This window comes from Mandrillus leucophaeus, unplaced genomic scaffold (assembly GCF_000951045.1).
Source record: "Mandrillus leucophaeus isolate KB7577 unplaced genomic scaffold, Mleu.le_1.0 Scaffold749, whole genome shotgun sequence".
In the NCBI taxonomy this organism is placed as follows: Eukaryota; Metazoa; Chordata; class Mammalia; order Primates; family Cercopithecidae; genus Mandrillus; species Mandrillus leucophaeus.
This window is the reverse complement of record NW_012108130.1, coordinates 1,247,007-1,266,576: the sequence shown is the minus strand read 5'-3', so window position 1 is coordinate 1,266,576 and position 19,570 is coordinate 1,247,007. Positions and strand designations below refer to the sequence as shown.

Sequence of the window (19,570 nt, the reverse complement as noted above, 5' to 3'; positions counted from 1 at the left end):
AGGCTGAACAAGAAGCCTAAGGTTATCAAAAAGCCTCTCTTTGCTCAAATTCATTTATTCTATAGACTTAAGATTGGAAAGCCCTAAACCAAACCCTACTATTTCCTCCTTCATAATTGCTTAGCTTTCCTATCCTAGCCGAACTTAATGGTAGTCAAAGTTTGAATGAAGCAGACAGATAATGCTTTACATTTTCTCAGGTATTTGACAAGTTTATTCTGATTACTTAATAAGATGACCTAAAACTACCTAGTACTGAAGGTACGCAGGAATGTTTGCCAAATAATAAATCAGAACCAACTTCAAAGTCAAGGATGCTCACTCTGGAGCACTCTAAAGCAATACTATTCAAAAAGAGTCAGAAAGACTGCAGAGACTCCCAGAACATATCCTCCCATTAGGAGTGGACTATCTATATCCTGTTGCTCTTCTTCCTCGGGACTCATTCCTTACCATTTTCTGTCAAAACCAAGATACTTTAAAAGGCCTCCCTAAACACCACTTGCTACTGCTGCATGAATACCTTCAAATGACTTAATGGATAGATTTGCTTACTTACAGGCATCACAGGCTCTGGGTCAATTTGTCCAGCTTTTCGCTTAACTCCCTGAGGCGGTGGTGGAGGCATAGCTGACTCATCTATGTTTGTTCTGCTGGCCTCCATCACTGACTCCTGGAGGCGGCTTGGCTCTTCTATAATGGGCTCATCTGCAATTGGTCATTTGAAGAGAAAACATAGGTCATACAGTTTTGAACATTATAGAACCATTTATTTTTTAAAACTAGTACACTAAGACATATGTAATGTTTTCTTTAATGAAGACGGCCAGATAAAATTTTAGTTCCATAAAGGTTTAGTCAATTTTTAGCAATATACGTAAAGGGGATCTTAAAAGGACAAGTCCTACCCCCAGTACGATGTAGGACAATTCTTTAGCAGACTATCTCCCCTGCCAGTTCTGAACCTTAAACCTCTGGAAAGACAGGAAGCTTCATACTTAAATAAGGCAATCAGGTCCAATGTATTTCCCTGCCCAAACATTTGAGTATATCTTTGATTCCTCATTTCTTTCACTCTGACAGTATAAAGGTAAATTTTAAGCCAAATACTCATGTGAACTTCATCAAGGAACTATTCTAACAGAACAAACCGATAACATCACGCTGCTGATGCTGCTGTTGCTGGTCCTCTCTAGGAACCTCTGGATTTTCAAATTCTTTGAGGAATTCATCCAAATTATCTGCCTCTCCTCCTTTCCTCCTTTTCCTAAGGTCTTCTGGTACAAGCGGTGTAAGACAGCGTGTAAAGAGCTATAAGAAAAAAAAAGAAAAATTTCAATGATAAAATAAATCTAACTAAAGTCACCACTGATTTCTATCTTCCAAAAGTATATTCTAAGTGTATAATTTAGCATGGCTTTTATCATATTCACAATTCATTCCATCTGAAAATGATTTTAAATGAGTTTTCAAGTTATAACTGCAGACATTTTAGATAAACTAAAAAAATTGTATCCATTATCTCACAACCTTAAGGGGTTTTCCATTTATCTGCCTGCAGTTTATTTTCATATTCATCCACTAAAACTCATCCTAACTGGTCTCATACCAAACAGCTTTAAATTGTGTTTTCTTCACTTACATAGTAACCTTATTAGCTATCATTCAAACTATTTTTTATTTTTATTTTTTGAGTCGGAGTCTCGCTCTGTTGCCCAGGCTCGAGTGCAGTGGCACAATCTCAGCTCATTGCAACCTCCGCCCCCGGGTTCAAGTGATTCTTGTGCCTCAGCCTCCTGTGTAGCTGGGATTACAGTGTACCACCACACATGGCTAATTTTTATATTTTTAGTACAGACGGGATTTCACCATGTTGGCCAGGCTGGTCTCTAACTCCTGACCTCAAGTGATCCACTCGCCTCAGCCTCCCAAAGTGCTGGGATTACAGGCGTGAGCCACTGCTCCCAGTCTCATTTAAACTACTTTTAATGGTTACATATTTCATTTTGAACCATTCCTCTACTCTTAAAATGTCAGGCTTCTCTCTTTTTAAAACTGTGAACAAGAATGTAATCAATATTAACAGAGGTAGCTTTTCCATACTTTGAATTACTTCCTTAGGAAAAATTTCTAATAATGAAATTACTGAGTCAAAGAATAAATAGTTTAACGACCTTCTTAAAAATAATTATATGACAGTGCTTACAATAAAGAGCACAACTTTGTTGCTCTGGGATACTTTAGATTTAGAATATATTACTATATTCTAAATACACGGTAAAATCAATAGGTTCTGTGCATATCTCAACTTCAGACAGAATAGTAGCCGAACAGCACTGCTTCATTCACCAGACACCTGTGAATCTTATTTTGGAATATTGTGGAATGTGAGCAGAAAAGAGCCTATAAATGGAACAACAAACAAAAAAACCAAAAAACCTCCTGAAGCCAGAATTCTTTACTGTGGAAAAAGCAGAACCACTCATGTTTTATTCAGAAAACATTTCAAGAATTCAGATGTAAAACACACTAAGACGATATAACTAATAGTTCATTACAGACAGAAGTATTACTAAACATGTCAGTGGCTTTTTAAAATAAGGAAAATTCATTTTACATCTTTTAGAAATGCAGGTGTCACTTATCCATATATTTCAAATAAAGTTATGCCCAGTACACTGTGATTTAAGGCAGAAAAAAGAAAACGTGCCATACGGTTGCAAAATACTTAATCAAAAATGATTCAAAGGTTTTAGAATCTTTTTTTTTTAGATGCTCAGAATGTATATGAAGTAAAAATTCTGCAAACTGTATTACCTTCAGTAGTCTGTTATTCCACAAAGGCTGAGCAGGTAAAGAAAACAATTTTTCTACTCCTCCGGTCTCTTTCCACATCATCAATTTCTTGGTGGGTGGTGCCAGATCCAAAGTAGTAACAATATCAGAATAATCACTAAGTTGTGCTCTAATTGTCTTGCTATCCAACTCTTTGACACTGTCAACAATGAGCTTCCTCTTCCTCTTGGCTTTTGTTTCTTTAACTGGAATGATAATAAAAAATAAGATCATTTTCCTGAGAGGCCAGCATGGAACACACAGTTACAAGATCTGGCCTGACTATATTCCCTGCTTTTCTACACACAGACTCGAGCAGAAAAGTTAAACTTCATGAGGATAGAATGTTTTAACTGATGTTTTCCAACCATCATTTAGAATAGAGGCTGGAACAAAATAGAGGCATTCAACAAAAATTTGCTGAATGAGTATAGACTTTTAGCACAAAATAAGTAAAATGATGTAAGGTCCAATACATTTTTGCCTATGTAGTTTTATACTGCAAACAATGAACATATCATACCCTTCAGAGTTGGCCTCATTTTCTCATTTGAAATAGGGCCCATCACTCAAACTCACAGACTGAGTTTTCTTTGATGATTGCAAATACTATTATTTTTATTAGAAAAGTTATAATTCATATATGGCAGTTGTGGAAGCTGCTTGATAGAATGAAACAAGCCCAGGCCCAGTCAGATAGAACTGTAACTCCATCCTAGACATTTTAAGAGTCATTACTAATCCTTAAAACTTACAAGTAGGTGGTATTGTCTCACTTTTTTAAAATGCAGAAAAGCTCATGGGGTTAAATAAAATCCTCAAAATTTCACCCTGTCAGACATACCCCAAAGGTTTTTGGATCAACACTTAAAATATATATATATACAAAAAGATGTTACACACAGTGAGAGCCTCTCTCTAATCTCACTATCTAATAAAGTATATATTTTACTTAATTGTACATTTCCCTCATCAATGGGAAACCCAAAAGGGTAATCTTGTTCTACGTAAAGGTAAAAACTATGTCTAAATTACACTGTAATCGATTTCAAGTATTCTTTCCTACTGTCCTCATAAACCATCTAGAAACTGTTAAGTTTTATATCCCCATTATCTCAAACTGTCTGTCATTCAGAAGCAGCCCTCCTCAAATATAAATAATGTGTCTTGCAATGTTACTTAAAAAAACTACAAGAAAAAAATTACTTATTCTAGAATTTTTGACATTTCCAGTTTTTAAATTTAAAAAGATTTCTTTTTTCAGAACGTGCGGAAAAAGGCAAATTCTAAGAGCACATAAAAAAAAAAAATTTTCTTTTTGAAGACACAGGTCTTACTATATTTACTACCCAGGCTGGTCTCAAACTCCTGGCCTCAAGTGGTTTTCCTGGTTGGGCCTCCCAAAGTACTGGATTACAAGTGTGAGCCACCACACCAGCCTCCAGTTTTGTTTTTTTTTTTTAAAGAATACTTTTAGTTTTTTTCCAGCTTGTAGCCCAACTGTACAGCATTCAGAATTGTAATTTATTGAAAAATGCTTTTCCAGTGTTTTCTAGTTGTTACACATGTGAGCTGCTAACATTTTGGGAACCCCAGGAGACTAAGATACGCATTATCAGAAAGCTTGTTCTATACTTTTATATTTCACAGCAACTTGCACAGACATTCTACAAAATACTCAAAATTATAATTCGATAGAAGACTATGACAGATGACTATGACATAAAAGCAAGAAGCCTAGTTAACGAAAGCAACAGTAGCATATCAGTAGACAGGCAAAAAACCAGAAAAAAGCAAGAAGCCTAGTTATCTAAAACAACAGTAGCAGATCAGTAGACAGGCAAAAACCAGAAGTAAGACCTTATGTTGTATGCTGTATAAATCTAAAGGTTCATATGCTCACCAGTTATATCAATAGGTTCCAATGCAAATGCTTCTTCCTCATTTGGAACAAGTGTTGTTTGATCAGTCATGGTTGGCATTGGTTCAACGGGATCCACCGAATCAGGACTATCAGGCCCACCCACTGTAAAAGAAAAAAAAAAAAAAAAATACAGTCACAAAAACTTTGGTATGTAATATATATCCTACAAATGGTGGGAGAAAAATCTCTTCATGAAATAGAAAGAAATCCTATTATTACTAAGAAAAAATATTTTTCTAGTTAATGGGAAAGCCCCACCAGACTTGTAACTCAATTGGCCAAAAAATGGGGAGGGTCGCAAGATTAAACACAGAATCAGAAGCAGTAATCAATCATAAGCACTGTACTTAAAGATATTTGTAATTCATTAAAAACTATAACTTCTAGTTTGTCATCTTCTATGGTAAGTATCTTTTTGGATGCCATACAATCATCCCCAGAATCACTGAACATGAAATGCTTACTTGATACATTATCATCCTCATCCATATCGTCATGTGCAGGTTGCTCTGGCAACATCACCCCTGCCTCAGAGAGGGCAGGGGGGTCATCAAAGATACCGCCATCATTATTACTAATAAGTTTGTCATCTGAAATAGGAAATATAAGTTAGTTGTAATTTCTAAAAGAAATGCCAAAACCACAATAGCCAATCAATGGAAAAACAAAATTACGTTAAAAGGGATAAAATTTAAACATATATTCAATTTTTATCTGTTTCTCCTCCAGGTAGTTTATAAAAGTATAAAACACTTAGTATATAAAAAAATTATCATTCTTCATTTGTATTTTCTAGTTCATTTATCTATTTTAAAAAATATTTACTTAACACAGCTATCAAACACAAACAGTTTTAAGTACTAATAAAATTCAGCATTCTGATAAGCATATTTAAGTTTTGTTATAATATTTTAAGAGGCTGATTTTACCGAAATGTCTTACTGAACCAACTGATCACAATTCACTCACATATATCTAAGTTGTTCAAGACTCAGAATTAGCAACTGCTTCCAAAACTTTACAATAAAGAAATTCTGTTTATGTTCGAGTAACCATCATTTTCTCACATACCTAATATTCCACCATCATTTCCTTCTCCAAAATTATCATCCTTATATTGGTCTTCATATTCTAAATGGTTAATTTTCTCATTCAGATTGCTGGTGCTCTGTTCAGACTCTAATAGGAGGTTAGAAGTAGTAGTGCTTACTAACATGTCGTCATCCTCAAAAGCACTGCCTTCTCTCATTATCTCACGATCATCCATTCCAAAATCACCTAAACAAATTTTGTCATTAGTTTAGAAAGATTAGAAATAGCACTGTGATAAAACAGCTAATGATTTATTATAATTATGTCACATTTGCTTACTGAAGTCTTATCTTCAAATGTTAAAATATCTAGTTTAAACTTTAAATCTTAGCATCTAAATTTTTAAAAATGACTCAATTACACACAGCTACAATACTTGGGCATGACTAGTAAATTCAACCTTAGATCTAGATTTAAATGATCCTAAAATATGTTAAACTCTAAATATGTACATATGTTAAGTTACATTAATAGTCACAGCTTAAACTTTCTTGTTATAATGTGTTTCATCAAGAAAATAATCTGGTTCTGGGTACAGGGGCATGTGCCTGTAGTCCCAGCTACTTGAGGCTGAGGTGGGAGGATCACTTGAATCCAAGAGTTCGAGGCTGTAGTGTACTATAGCCTGCCTGTGAAGAGCCACTGCACTCCAGCCTGGGTAACACAGCACAGACCCCGTCTTTTAAAAAAGAGTATGGCTTGCTACTAGTTTTGAATACCTGTTTTTGAATAGCAAGTATAATAGGGAAACTAACCGTTCCAAAATGGTTGGTTTAAATGTGATCACTACTTCAATATTGGGACTCCTCGCAGAAATCAATACATAGGTTCTATGACTGTATATAGGGAGAGGAGTAGGTAAACAATTAGCTCTAAATATGAAAATGATGCTTAATATACTGGTAAGAAAGCCAAATTCTTTTCTTGATGAAAATGCATTACATGAAATTTTAAGTCTTTCTGTCAATGTGAATATAGTCTGGTTTTCTTCTGAAACTGCTATTAGCGGCACAATATAACATTATAAACTAATGGCTAGTAATTTGTTTCTCTTTTACCAAAATCATTTTCTTGTAAAATGCTGATGTTCCCAACTTCTTCTCTCATGGTTATCTCTTCCACTCTACTCTGATTCAAGCTGAACTGCTGGGCCACATCGATGTCACTTTAAAAGAAGGTCAAATACATTTTAGTCTCAAGTCTTTTTGTAAGAAAAAAAAAATCCCAATTCTCTCTATAAGAAAAATTAAAAAAAAAAATACACATATATACACACAACCCACCAAGTTTTAGAAGCCTTAATATTTAATATCTTCATACATTCCAGTATAATCCAAGAATGCAAGTAATTTGGAAATTAACTTGTATTTAAATTTGAAAAGCATCAATAATCAGCAACTACAATGTAATATGCAGAAGTCACTAAACCAAGTATAGAGGAAAAAATTAGAAATGATGGGCTAGATAGGCATGGGTTTTCATTAGGACCCTGCAACTTACAGGCGGTGTAAACTCGAAAGTTCCCTGACTTCCCTGAGACTCAGTTTCTTCCTCTAATAAAGAATAATCTCTCATATAGTTTAAAAATACTAAAAAATAAAAAGTGTACAACGCTAAACACCAATCTAAACACTATCAGCTATATCCAGAACATTAATACCTCAAAACAACTGACCAAGTCTGTACAAAAAAATAGACGGCAAGGAAAAAAAAATAGAAGGGAGGCAAAGCTATAATAGATTCTTAGGAGACCCATAAGCTATATCAACCAGATGCAGTTTGTAGACTTTGTTTAGCCTCAACTCAAACTGGAAAGAGGGGAAAAAAAAAAAAGCCAACATGTCAACTGGGGACAGCTGAATGCTGACTAGATATCATATAGGCATACGTTGTTTTACTGCACTTTTTTTTTTTACTGAATTTCACAGATGCTGAGTTTTTAATAAACCAAAGGTTTGTGGTAACACTGCCTTGAGCAAGTCTATTGGTGCCATTTTCCAGCAGCACAAGCTTACTTCATGTCTCTGTGTCATATTTGGTAATTCTCATGCTATTTAAAAACTTATTATTATTATATCTGTTACCGTGATCTTGATTAGTGATCTTTTAAATTTTTTTGCTTATTTTTTAGTAGAGATGGGGGGGCGGGATCTCACTATATTGCCCAGGCTAGTCTCAAACTCCCGGCCTCAAGCGATTCTCCCACCTTAGCCTTCCAAAGCAATGGGATCACAGGTGTGAGCCACCACACCTGGCCCAGTGATCTTTGATGCTTTGATGCTACTATTTTAATTATTTTGGGTGTCACAAAGGATGCCCAAATAATATGGCAAACTTAAGAAATGTTCTGTGTGTTCTGACTGCTCCTGCCCTCCTGCTCACCCTGCCCCTGCCCTCCCGCTCACCCTGCCCCCTGCAATGTTTCTCCCTCTTCTTGGGCCTCCCTGTTGCTTGAGACACAACAAATTGAAATAAGGCCAATTAATAGCCCTACAATGGCTACTATCTGTTCAAGTAAAACGAAGAGTCACATGTATCTCACTTTAAATCAAAAGCTAGAAATGACTAAGCCTGGTGAAGAAAGCATGTCTAAAGCTGATTTAGGCTAAAAGCTAGGCCTCTTGCACCAAACAGCCAAGTTGTGAATGCAAAGGAAAAGTTCTTGAAGGAAATTAAAAATACTACTCTAGTGAACATGAATAAGAAAACAAAACTACCTTACTGTTCATACGGAGAAAGTTTCAGTGGAATAGAAAGTTTGGAAGAAATTAATTTTAACCCTGATGCATGACTTTGAGGGGTTCAAGACTTCAGTGGAGGCAGTAACTGCAGATATGGTGGAAAAAGCAAGAGAACTAGACTTAGAAGTGGAGCCTGAAGGTGTAACTAAATTGATGCAATCTTGGAATAAAACTTTAACAAATGAGGAGTTAATTCTTATGGATGAGCAAAGAAATTGGTTTCTTGAGATGGATTCTACTCTTAGTGAAGATACTGTGAATATTGCTGAAACAACTACAAAGGGTTTAGAATATTTCATAAACTTGGTTGATAAAGCAGAGGTAGGGTTTCAGATGATTGGCTCCAATTTTGAAAGAAGTTCTATTGTGGGTAAAATGTTATCGAGTAGCATTATATGCTACAAAGAAAACTCCCATGAAAGAGTCAATCGATGCAGCACACTTTACTGTTGTCTTATTTTAAGACACTGCCGCAGTTACCTCAAACTTCAGCAACCACCACCCATTTCAGTCTGCAGCCATCAACATGGAGGCAAATCCTCCACCAGCAAAAGAACTGTAACTTGCTGAAGGCTGAGATGATCACTAGCATTTTTTTTTTTTGCAGTGAAGTATTTTTAAGTTATGCCCACTGCTTTTTTAAACATAATACTATTACTGCACACTTAATAGCTATAGAGTACAGTGTGAACATAACTTATAGGCACTGTGAAACCCCAAAATTTGTGTAACTTGCTTTACTGCAGTGGAACCAAACCCACAGTATCTCCAAAGTATGTCTATAATAAGGAATTACTGATAATTTTTTTAAAGGTGTGATGTGTTATGGAGGCTTTAAAAATTCTTTTACCTCTAAGAGACAAATATCGAACTATTTACAGATGAAATAAGATTATCTGTTACTTAATTTAAAATAATCTGGTGGGGGCTGTGAGGTAAGCTGGGGGAAAAATAGATGTAATAAGACTGGCAATATACTTGTAATTTAACAAGCTGAATGACATGTTAGGTTCATAATCCTAATTTCTCTAGTTATTAGTTATGTTTAAAAATTTCCACAATAAAAAATTTTCAAATAAAATGTCAAAAGGAGAGAAAAAAGTAAAATAGCTAGATAGAGCCTAGAACTAATCAATACACATGCAATAACAAAATAGGTCATGAACTTACTCTAATTAGAAGCCACAGATCATTTCAAAAAGCAGAGAAATTTGTAATAGTGTAGAGTGGCTTGGTTGTCAGTTATGCTACTAAGTCCCTTGGAAAGCTACAGTCACGTTCCAACATCATGGCATGATAGCTGGATGGTAATGGCTTGAGAAAAGGGAAACATACTACAATACTCTGCTGTAACGGCCATTTCTGTGTAACTCTCTCCTCTCAAATGTGTGTCGTGACAATGACCCTTTGTTGCTCTTCATAAAAAGTTATCTCGCATGTTCATGTAAAACAAAAATAAAAACAAACCAGAACAGAATTATGGCTCTGAGTATAGCCTGGCCAAGAAGATAACCAGTAGCCGACTTTCACATGTAACTCTGAAAAATATCATGAAGCAACAGTTTACAATCCCTGCTATCATTATGTAACAAGCATACCTGACTGCTTCAGTTTACATAAGCTTTGGCCTAAGCGCGTCAAAACTCTCACATCTTAGCTGTGTTAAAGCTGACATCCACATGATTTTCTTACAGAAGAACAACTTTCTAGGTTTTATGTTCCATATTTATATACCATCCTAAACAAACATACATATGCATTTTAGCTACCTGTTAATGTAAAACATTCCAAGGAAAACTACATATTTGAAAGCTAATACTACTGCTTTTTGTAGACCAAGTCAACAATTTTTTTTAAAAGAAGACACATACTCTAAGTCAGGCAGTGGCTGATCAAAGTCATGAAATTCTTCAGGTAAAGTAATGGCATTATAAGCTGCTTCCCGATTTTCCTCAGGCAGGTCAACAACACCTAGAAAAGAAATGGTAAGCTTGAATATCTAGCTACCCATAAATTATCTAGGGATTAGAGAGAGATAAGTAGGTATAATTTCCTAAGTTTATATTCTAATAGAAAGGTTGATAACATATGCAAAATACCTTGAAGCACAAGTACTTCTCTTTTTCCATGCTCATAAATCGTATTCCTTGCTTTAGGAAAAAGTCAAAGCACTAATTATGCATTAAGCTCATAAATGTTTAAACGGACATATCAACAAATAACCAGTAATAGTTTCCTAATTAAACATGATATTTATGAGGGCGCAAAAAGAATGACTGCAAAAGAGTACCTTAAATGTTAAAAGGAGCTGGTTATTTTAGAGAAAGAATTACACAATTTTAATTTTCTTTATATTTTTCAAGTTGTCTATAATAAATATGCCTTGCTTTGAAAGACAAAAAGCATGTTATTTAGATAAAATGTGCTGTTGGTCACATGTTAAGTATTGTAGTCTTTTCCTAAATATTTTACTTTTAAATAAAATCTTAGATCTCAAACATTTTACTGTTCAAATATTGACATAAACTGAAGTACTAGAATGTATCCTCAGTAGAAACTGTTTAAGGTGTTTCTACTATACACATTATTTTCATTAGAATAAAAATTTCATCAATGCTTTTAAAAATTATAGAAAGATACGTGAATTTAAATATTAATTATCTACTTAGATGGTGGTGTGGTTGGCAGACTCCAGTTTTACAACTGATCATTACCTAAAACAAAATAACAAAAAACTACAAAGAATATTTACTTAGGAAAAAAAGTTTAAAATCCTAAAATTGTCTTTTCTGAGCTATATTTTAAAAAATCATTACATAACAATTAAGTTTTCAACATTTCAACCTCTTGATGACTCAGTCTATGTAAGCTGCTGAAAAAAGTATTAAAAAGGCAGCTCCAAAGGAAGAACAAAAAAGGGGGTGAGCTTCATTACCTCACAGGGAGAAGAGATGCAAGCAGGTTTCCTCCCTTGAAGCACTGCCTCCCCAAGCCTTGCACTATCTTTGAAGGGTTCCTTGTATTGCAATTACAATAAAGCAAGTAGATTTAGAAAATGTGTTTAGCTAAGTAACACAAAAAAACAAGAGAAACTCCAAAGTGAAAAAAAAACAAGTTCAACAATACCTGGCCGAAAAGCCATCTTTATCTTAATGAATGCTTCATTACAGTCTGCAAGAAGGTATTTGGCTTTCCTGTGATAGATTCGAACTACTCCCAGTAAGAGATGTCCTGATGTCCGTAATGCCATTTTCACCTATGAATAAAACATTAATCATATTTCAAAACCTGCATTTCGTGCTATTTATAGTCATTTTATCTTTTTCCTTTAAAGTTGCCTTATAATCACGTACATTTCTCACTGTCCTTATCTATAAATTCGCTGAATATTGAATATCCTGAAAAGACACAGTAAGTGGTAATTCATGAATTAACACAAACATGAAGGAAGCTAGGAAGTGAGCACTAAACCATTCCATGAATTGTGTCATTAGCACATTAAGGAGCACGTAACACTTTTGGTTGCCAGACCAGAGCCATTGTTTCTTGCTGGCTAAGTCAATTCTGATTTTGTTTGAGAAGCAAATGTCCCGCACATTGACAGATGTCTCATTCTTCTCTACTAATACCTGTTCATGAGTGGGCATGAAACAGTCAATTGAGTAATAGGTGAAATATGCCAGAGAGTTTCCGAGAAAGATTTTCCCCCAAAAAGAACAACGTCTCTCTCTTCCTTCCCTCTTTCCTGCTTTGTGAATAGGTAGGGCTTGCTTGGTGCTTCATGCAGTCACCCTGTAAACCACAACGCTAAAGTATGAGGACAAGAAGCCAACACACTAAGGATGGAGAATCCTTGGATGACATAATCAAGCTGCTGAACCAATCTCAGATCTCCCTGTTTCCAAAATTTTAGTTAATTAAGTCTGCTATTTCCCTTATTAAGTTACTTTTTACTAAGTTTCCATTAATTGGAAAGCATACTGATTTAAAAACAAAGTTTGGAAAGCATACTAATTGATAAAGAACAATAGTAGCCATAGCTTTTCACCAGAAAATATACTCCCAACCTTTTTTCAAGGCAGATCTTGATCAACATTAATATGAGATACAGTAGGTGGAAAAGCAGTAGTTGATAAAATAATGAGACAAGACTCCATCTAAACACAAGTATTCAAAATTACTCTAGCCATAAGGAAAATTTACTGAAAGAACAAGGCAATATGAACTCAAACATCCCCAGATACTTTCCAAAACCATGCCATAAAACGCAACAAGTTCTAAGGTAACAAAAAAAACTTTTAAACATTTGCTTCATGTTTCAATTATGCTTAGTTTATTGTTATTTGTAAAAGAAAATATTGTATTTTAAATTTTATGTGTATTCTCTATAGCACACTAGGACCCTGCTTATGACACTCAGGTTCTGTATTTATGAGCATTTTATGTGACTTACAGCATAAAGGATGATGTCTATGGCCATACATTTTTAGACATCTGAAATTATACCAAATTTGTGATCAGATTCAGAATGTATCAGATGATGAATCCCTAATTTAAAAAAAAATTCAAATTAAAATGTTGCTCCTAATGGAAAAACAGAATCTGTTATGTGGTGCTATAAAATTCAAAATTAATATTGACTGAATCTTCACCTAAGAATGGAGGAGGGAAAAAACCTCTGCTAACTATTATCTTATCTAGCACTAGTAACTTTCAAAAAGTGGTGTTTGGGCAAAAGCTTTCTTTCTGGATTAGTTTGGTTCAGAGTTTAGCCTAGCAGTAGGTAAAATGACGTATGGCATATGTTTTTGAGCCAGGGTGTGTTAAAGTGTAAACATAAATATAATAAAGATTTCAGGCTACATATTCTGGGAAGGCTCTGCAAAGGGGGCCAGTGGCTCTTCCAATGGGGGAGTGGAAGAGAGAAGAGAAAAAGAGTATGCAAGCTCACAGTTGCAAATAAGCCACGTGTGACACTTACGCTAAACAACCAAACCAACATTTTCATAACACGAACTGCACACCAAAGCAAACATTAGAAATTTCAGGCCAGCTCACTCTCTGGAAATATCTTTACATCTTGTTACCAAATAGATAAAAGCTCAGTCAGAAATGGTTTAAAAAATTTGAAGTAAGAGAAATCACTTTCTCTCATAAACACATTACAATCTTTTACATTATTCCTGAACTGTCTGCTTTCCTTTGTGGCTGTTCGTGTACATGTTCATTATCAGATTGTCTCATACTCTTTTACAGTGTCCCTAAAGGGGCACAAAGTACTCAGTACATATCATGAAAAAATCTGTTATCCTTTTAAGCTGAACACTCGATACTTGCTTACGGATGTTAAAGATTAGCCACACATACACTTTCCAGAAAAGAGTACGATTTCTACCTTTTCCATTAACTTATCCCAGCAAGCATACCTATTAAAAAAAAATGGAAAATACCAATGTTCTCATACAATTTGACCAGCACTGCAAACTGGTACAATCTCACCAGAACAAACTGTTAGTATTTATCAGAAATCTCAAAAACATGTACATCACTTGGCCTATCAATTATAATGCTAAAAATAAATCTTAAGAAACACTTAAGGGTGTGAACAAACATTTAACAAGAAATGTTTACTAAATGGCTAGTCTTTAAAAAGAAAACAAAACAACCTGTAATCCTACCACCTACAGAAATCTGTGATAATCTTTTGGTATGCCTTCTAGACTTTCCTGTGTACATGTACACAAGTTTTCTTTGTGTATATACATAAAAACTAACATAACGATTGTTAGAAGGCTGCATCCAGGAAATAGAGCAAAACTTAGGAAAAGGCACAGATTTCTCATAAACACTCCCTTCCTCACACACAGATAATCTTACCCACAATTGACACCTCTCATCAGTGTTGCATTTATTAAAATTGATAAACTTATAACACATCATTACCAAAAGTCCCTAGTTCACAACAGGGTTCACACTTAGTGTTATACATTCTGCGAGTTTGGACAAATGTAAATGACATTTGTTACCTATTATACTATGAAGTAAAACAGTTTTACTGCTCTAAAAATAATCGTCTGCGCTCTGCCTACTCAACCCTCCATACTCTCCCCAACCTCCCATCTTTTTACTGTCTCATTTGTATAGTTTTGGCTTTTCCAGAATGTCCTACAGCTGCAATCACATAATATATGGCCTTTTTAGATTGGCTTATTTTACTAAGTAATACGCATTTACAGCACTTCCACCTCTTTTTTTTTTTTTTTTTTGAGTCAGGGTCTCAAATAAAAGCTCCTCTAAGGAACAGGTCAGTAAACAATATTTGGGCACTGCCCTGACTGATGCTTATTTGCCATTAAAAATAGGCAAATCAAAATATCAGTGCATATAGAGAGTTTTTTAAAGAAAAAGAGAATCATACCATAATCATATCAAATGTATCTAGAGGCGATAAGGACTTCACATAATAAAGAAAAACTTTGAAGGATTTTCCTTGCCCTCCAATGCACCTACCTAAAAAACTTTCAGAAGTTCTATTTTCACGTATCAATAAAAAAATCAACAAAGTGAATAAAAATGTCAACATCAAACATACCTTTGGTGAGATGATACTCTCCACGCTGCTCTCTAAATTACACTCAAACACATGGGCTTTGGTTAGCTTCTTATCCCAATGGGCCGCTAGCCAAATTTTGGCCAGCGGCCCTCTTTTACTGAGAACAAAATGTGCGTAGAACATTGTTCTGGTTGGCTATGAAAATAGAAGAAAACCTAAGGGGAAAAACAGTTAATGTAAATATCATCTGACAATTGAAATACTTATCAAGACATAAGAAATCTAAAATTTTTCTTCACTAATATAAAAACTGTAAAAGGCTTGAGTAAATGTTTAGTATGTATTTTAAAAACAACAGATTTAAAACAAATCTATTGTTTTAATTTTGAGAGAAGAAAAAAAAAACAGACCCCAAAATACTAAGAGCTAAAAGTAAAAGGGCCAAGAGTCAAATTGCTTTCATGCCTTGTTTCATTTCTATCATGACTGACAGTAGAAATAGTCTGTTTACTGGCCAGAAGTTAGAGAATATATTTTTCATGGCAAGAAAAGAAAATCTATGAAGAAAGATACTCAGATACAGGTATCAATCTGTGGAAATTTCCATTTTTAGAATCCCATTAAAAATCGTGATTCTGGGATAAATTATCTGTAAAACTGCTACTACACGAAAAGTACTGTACTAAGCATTTCACATTCCACCAAGCAAAGCTAAGCAGGTGGGCTGGCCCCATTTTACAGGTGGGTAGTTTAGAAAAATCGAGGTTCAAAAAAGGTAAAGAATTAAATATATAGTTTTCTTAACTCAAGAACTTACAAAGCATTTGTCTACTTATAATTTAAATATGAAATCAGGGACAATGGTACAGCAGAAGATTTATCTTATGACTGAAAGTCTTGGAATCACAAATATGTTACTGACATTTTACTTTCCTTCAGCACTCTAATGTATTAAGAAAGGCAGCCTGAAAATCCCAGTTCAGAAGAGTATATTAGCTGCATGAATTTCCAGATTTAAAACAAATCTATTGTTTTAATTTTTTTCTAAAATGTCCACTACTAGAAAACGATATATGCCTTGCTTTACAGAAACAAAATCAAGTACATGTACAATACATAAAAAGCACTTTAAAATTTTAATTTGAAATAGTCACAGGGAGTTATACAGACAGTAGGTCCTGTGTACTTTACCTAGTTTCTCCCAATGGTGACATCTTAAATAACCACAATATAGTATCAAAACCAGGGCACTGACATTGGTTCAATATGTCTATAGACTTTTGTAACAGTTTATCACGTGCAGATTTGCATAATCACTACTGCAAAAAGATACATAGTTATTCCATCACTATAAAACTCTTCACATTCATCCCTCTCTTCCTGCCATTCCTAAGTCTTGACAAGTACCATTTCTAATTTCTAATTCTACGTTTCTAATTTTGTCACTGTTTTTCTTTTAAGAGATGGGGTCTCATTTTGTCTCCCAGGCTGGAGTGCAGTGATGCGATCATAGCTCACTGCAGCCTTGAACTCCTAGGCTCAAGCAATCCTCCTGCCTTAGCCTCTCAAGTAGTTGGAACTACAGGTGTGAGTCACCACACTGGACTTAATTTTGTTGTTTTGAGAAAGTTATATAAATGAATCATATACTATGTGACTTTTTGAAATGGCTTTTTGGATCTAGCACAATGCTTCTGTGATCCAAGCTATTATATTTATCAATAGTATATTCCTTTTAACTCTTGGACAGCATTTCATGAGATGCATATACCACCATATGCTTGGACATTCACCTACTGAAGGACATTTAGTTGTTTCCCAGTTTTTGGCTATTACAAATAAAGCTGCTATAAATATTCATGTACATATTTTTGGTGAACGTTAAGTTTTCATTTCTCTAGGACAACTGTCCCGAAGTGTGACTGCTGACAAGTATCATATTTGTTTAGTTTTTAAAGAAATTTTAATACAGTTATTAAAATAAGTGAGTTTTTTTACATTTATAGACAAGATCATCAAATTTATATGGAAAAGAAAATAAACTAAAAAAGCTAAAACTATTTTTTTAAAAAGTGAGAAAAATTAGTCTATTTGATTTCAAGACTTACTGCATAGCTATAACACTCAAGATTGGTATTGGCAGAGGAAACACAGTCAATGGAACAGAACTGAGAACCCAGAAATAGCCCGCACAACTAAGTTCAACTGTTTTTTTTTTTTTTTTACGAAGATGCAAAAGCTATCTAATGGAGAAATGATAGATTTTTTTCAACAAACGGTGCTGAAGTTATTAAATACGATCTGAAGGCCAGAAAACATGCACGCATGCACACACACACACGCACGTACCCCCAACAAAACAAAAACGGCAAGAAAAAAACCCTCCACCTAAATCTCACACATTATATAAAAACTCAAAACAGACAAAACTTTTAAAAAATGGCAGGGGGACCCTTCAGTATCTAAAGCTTGGTAAAAATTTTGACACAACACCAAAAACACAACCCATGAAAGAAAAGTTCTTGCTCAATAAACTCGCCTTTATCAAATTAAACTTTTGCTCTACGAGAGAAATGCAAAGACAAACTATAGACTAGGGAAAAAATATTTGCAAACCACACATCTGACTAGAACTCAGATATAGAGTATGTAAAGAATTCTCAAAACTTCAGGGGTAAAAAGAAAAAAAAATCCAATTAGAAAGTAAGCAAAGAGGCAAGCATGCTGGCTCATGCCTGTAATCCCAGCACTTTGGCAGGCCAAGACAGGCAGATCACTTGAGGCCAGGAGTTCAAGACCAGTCAGGGCAATCTGGCAAAACCCCATCTCTACTAAAAAACACAGAAATTAGCCACATGTGGTGGCATGCACCCATAATCCCAGCTACTCAGGTGGCTGAAGCAGGAGAATTGCTTGAACTCAGGCTGTGGAGGTTGCAGTGAGCTGAGAAAGCGACACTGCATTCCAGTCTGGGTGACACAGCAAGACTGTCTAAAAAGAAAAAAAAAAAAGTGAGCCAAAGAAGAGAAATTTCACAGAAAAAGTTTACTGATGACAAATAAGAACATGAGACGTTCAATCATCCTAGGCATTTGAGAAATACCAATTAAGGCCAAAAACGTTATCACCACACACTTAATAAAGAGCTAAATTAAAAAATAGCGGCAACATCAAATGCTGGCAAAGACAGAGAAGCTGGATCTCTTACACCACAGGTGGGACTAAAATCTCTTTTGAATTAGCTTTTTTCTAAAAGACACAGAGTAACTGTTTTTCATGTTGTCAGAGTCTGTAAATCTTAAAATCAGAATTTTGCTTACTGTACTTTCAATTAAAAATGTGCCAATTCTTTCCAATGATGTAGAGAAAATATATTTTAGTTAAGCATATCATAGGCAACAGATTTCTTACATGTCAAAAATATTTGGGAGGGTGGGGGGCTGTGGTGCAAGACTACTGCAGTCAGGTTTGCTTTATCTCCATTTCCATCACTTAACAGCAAAGAGCCTTGAAATTCTCATTCTCTCAATCTCATGTTCCCAAAGGATTATTAATTCATACCAAAAAAAATTTTCTCTCAAAAGAAAACCAAACAGGCTTTTTCAACTGTCTAATGTTGTAAACTCTTCCTCCTAAATTTGGAGTTAAGGAAGGAAGAAATTGGCTAGGCGTGGTGGCTCACGCCTGTCATCCCAGCACTTTGGGAGGCCAAGGTAAGAGGACTGCTTGAGGGGCAGGAGTGCCAGACCACCCTGGTCAATATAGCAAGACTCTGTTTTTATTGGAAAAAAAAAAAAAAAGAAAAGAATGAAGAAATACCATGCTCTATACTAAGAACTCAGACAAAATATTCTTAACGTACGAGCATTAACTAATAACACCTAAAAGATGCTTTATTTGCCATTTAGTATTCTACAGATTAAAACCCGCTTCCCATACTGGAAGAGAGCCTCCTATGTTTTAAATCAGTGCCTACTTCAAGTCTTAAAATGTTCTAACAAAACTTAAGCTGCTCCTACTATGTTATAAAATCTAGAGAACTTCATAGAAATCCAACATGGCAGCATTTTCTGAGAAATATAATCGCTGTTGTATAGGACAAGCCCCAAGTTCCACTATGGAAGCAAGCAACTGTATCCTAAACAAAAAACTCCCTAATATTAAGCTTCTAGAATACTATCTGTTGCACGACAATTACTAAATATGTGCTTAATGAATAAGTAAATAAGATCCACCAAGTGATCTCATAATTGACATATGTAAAAAATTTTAGACGTTTTAAAAATTAAAACTACTGGTATTTTTCAACAGGTGTCAGTAGCTCATGGCCAGCACTTCAGCTGCTGGTCAGAGCACCGTGCCTAAAATATCCCAGCTATGCAGAGGCAGAGATTCCTAAATAGATGTCTGTTTGGCATAGGATGG

General features: G+C 34.9%; 1 protein-coding gene across 1 annotated transcript in view; it reads right to left on the bottom strand.

Annotated features, from left to right (window-relative positions):
* Positions 1 to 19,570, bottom strand: part of RAD21 (RAD21 homolog (S. pombe)) — a 30,687-nt gene that overhangs the window by 5,458 nt on the left and 5,659 nt on the right. The window contains exons 2-11 of the mRNA XM_011966145.1: positions 15,185 to 15,360; positions 11,719 to 11,848; positions 10,464 to 10,563; positions 6,910 to 7,016; positions 5,831 to 6,037; positions 5,224 to 5,349; positions 4,739 to 4,861; positions 2,818 to 3,041; positions 1,152 to 1,311; positions 560 to 708 (exon numbers count right to left, since the gene is read on the bottom strand). Of these exons, the coding sequence (XP_011821535.1) occupies positions 560 to 708; positions 1,152 to 1,311; positions 2,818 to 3,041; positions 4,739 to 4,861; positions 5,224 to 5,349; positions 5,831 to 6,037; positions 6,910 to 7,016; positions 10,464 to 10,563; positions 11,719 to 11,848; positions 15,185 to 15,328 (1,470 nt within the window). The 5' untranslated portion in view covers positions 15,329 to 15,360. The remainder of the gene's footprint in view (positions 1 to 559; positions 709 to 1,151; positions 1,312 to 2,817; positions 3,042 to 4,738; positions 4,862 to 5,223; positions 5,350 to 5,830; positions 6,038 to 6,909; positions 7,017 to 10,463; positions 10,564 to 11,718; positions 11,849 to 15,184; positions 15,361 to 19,570) is intronic.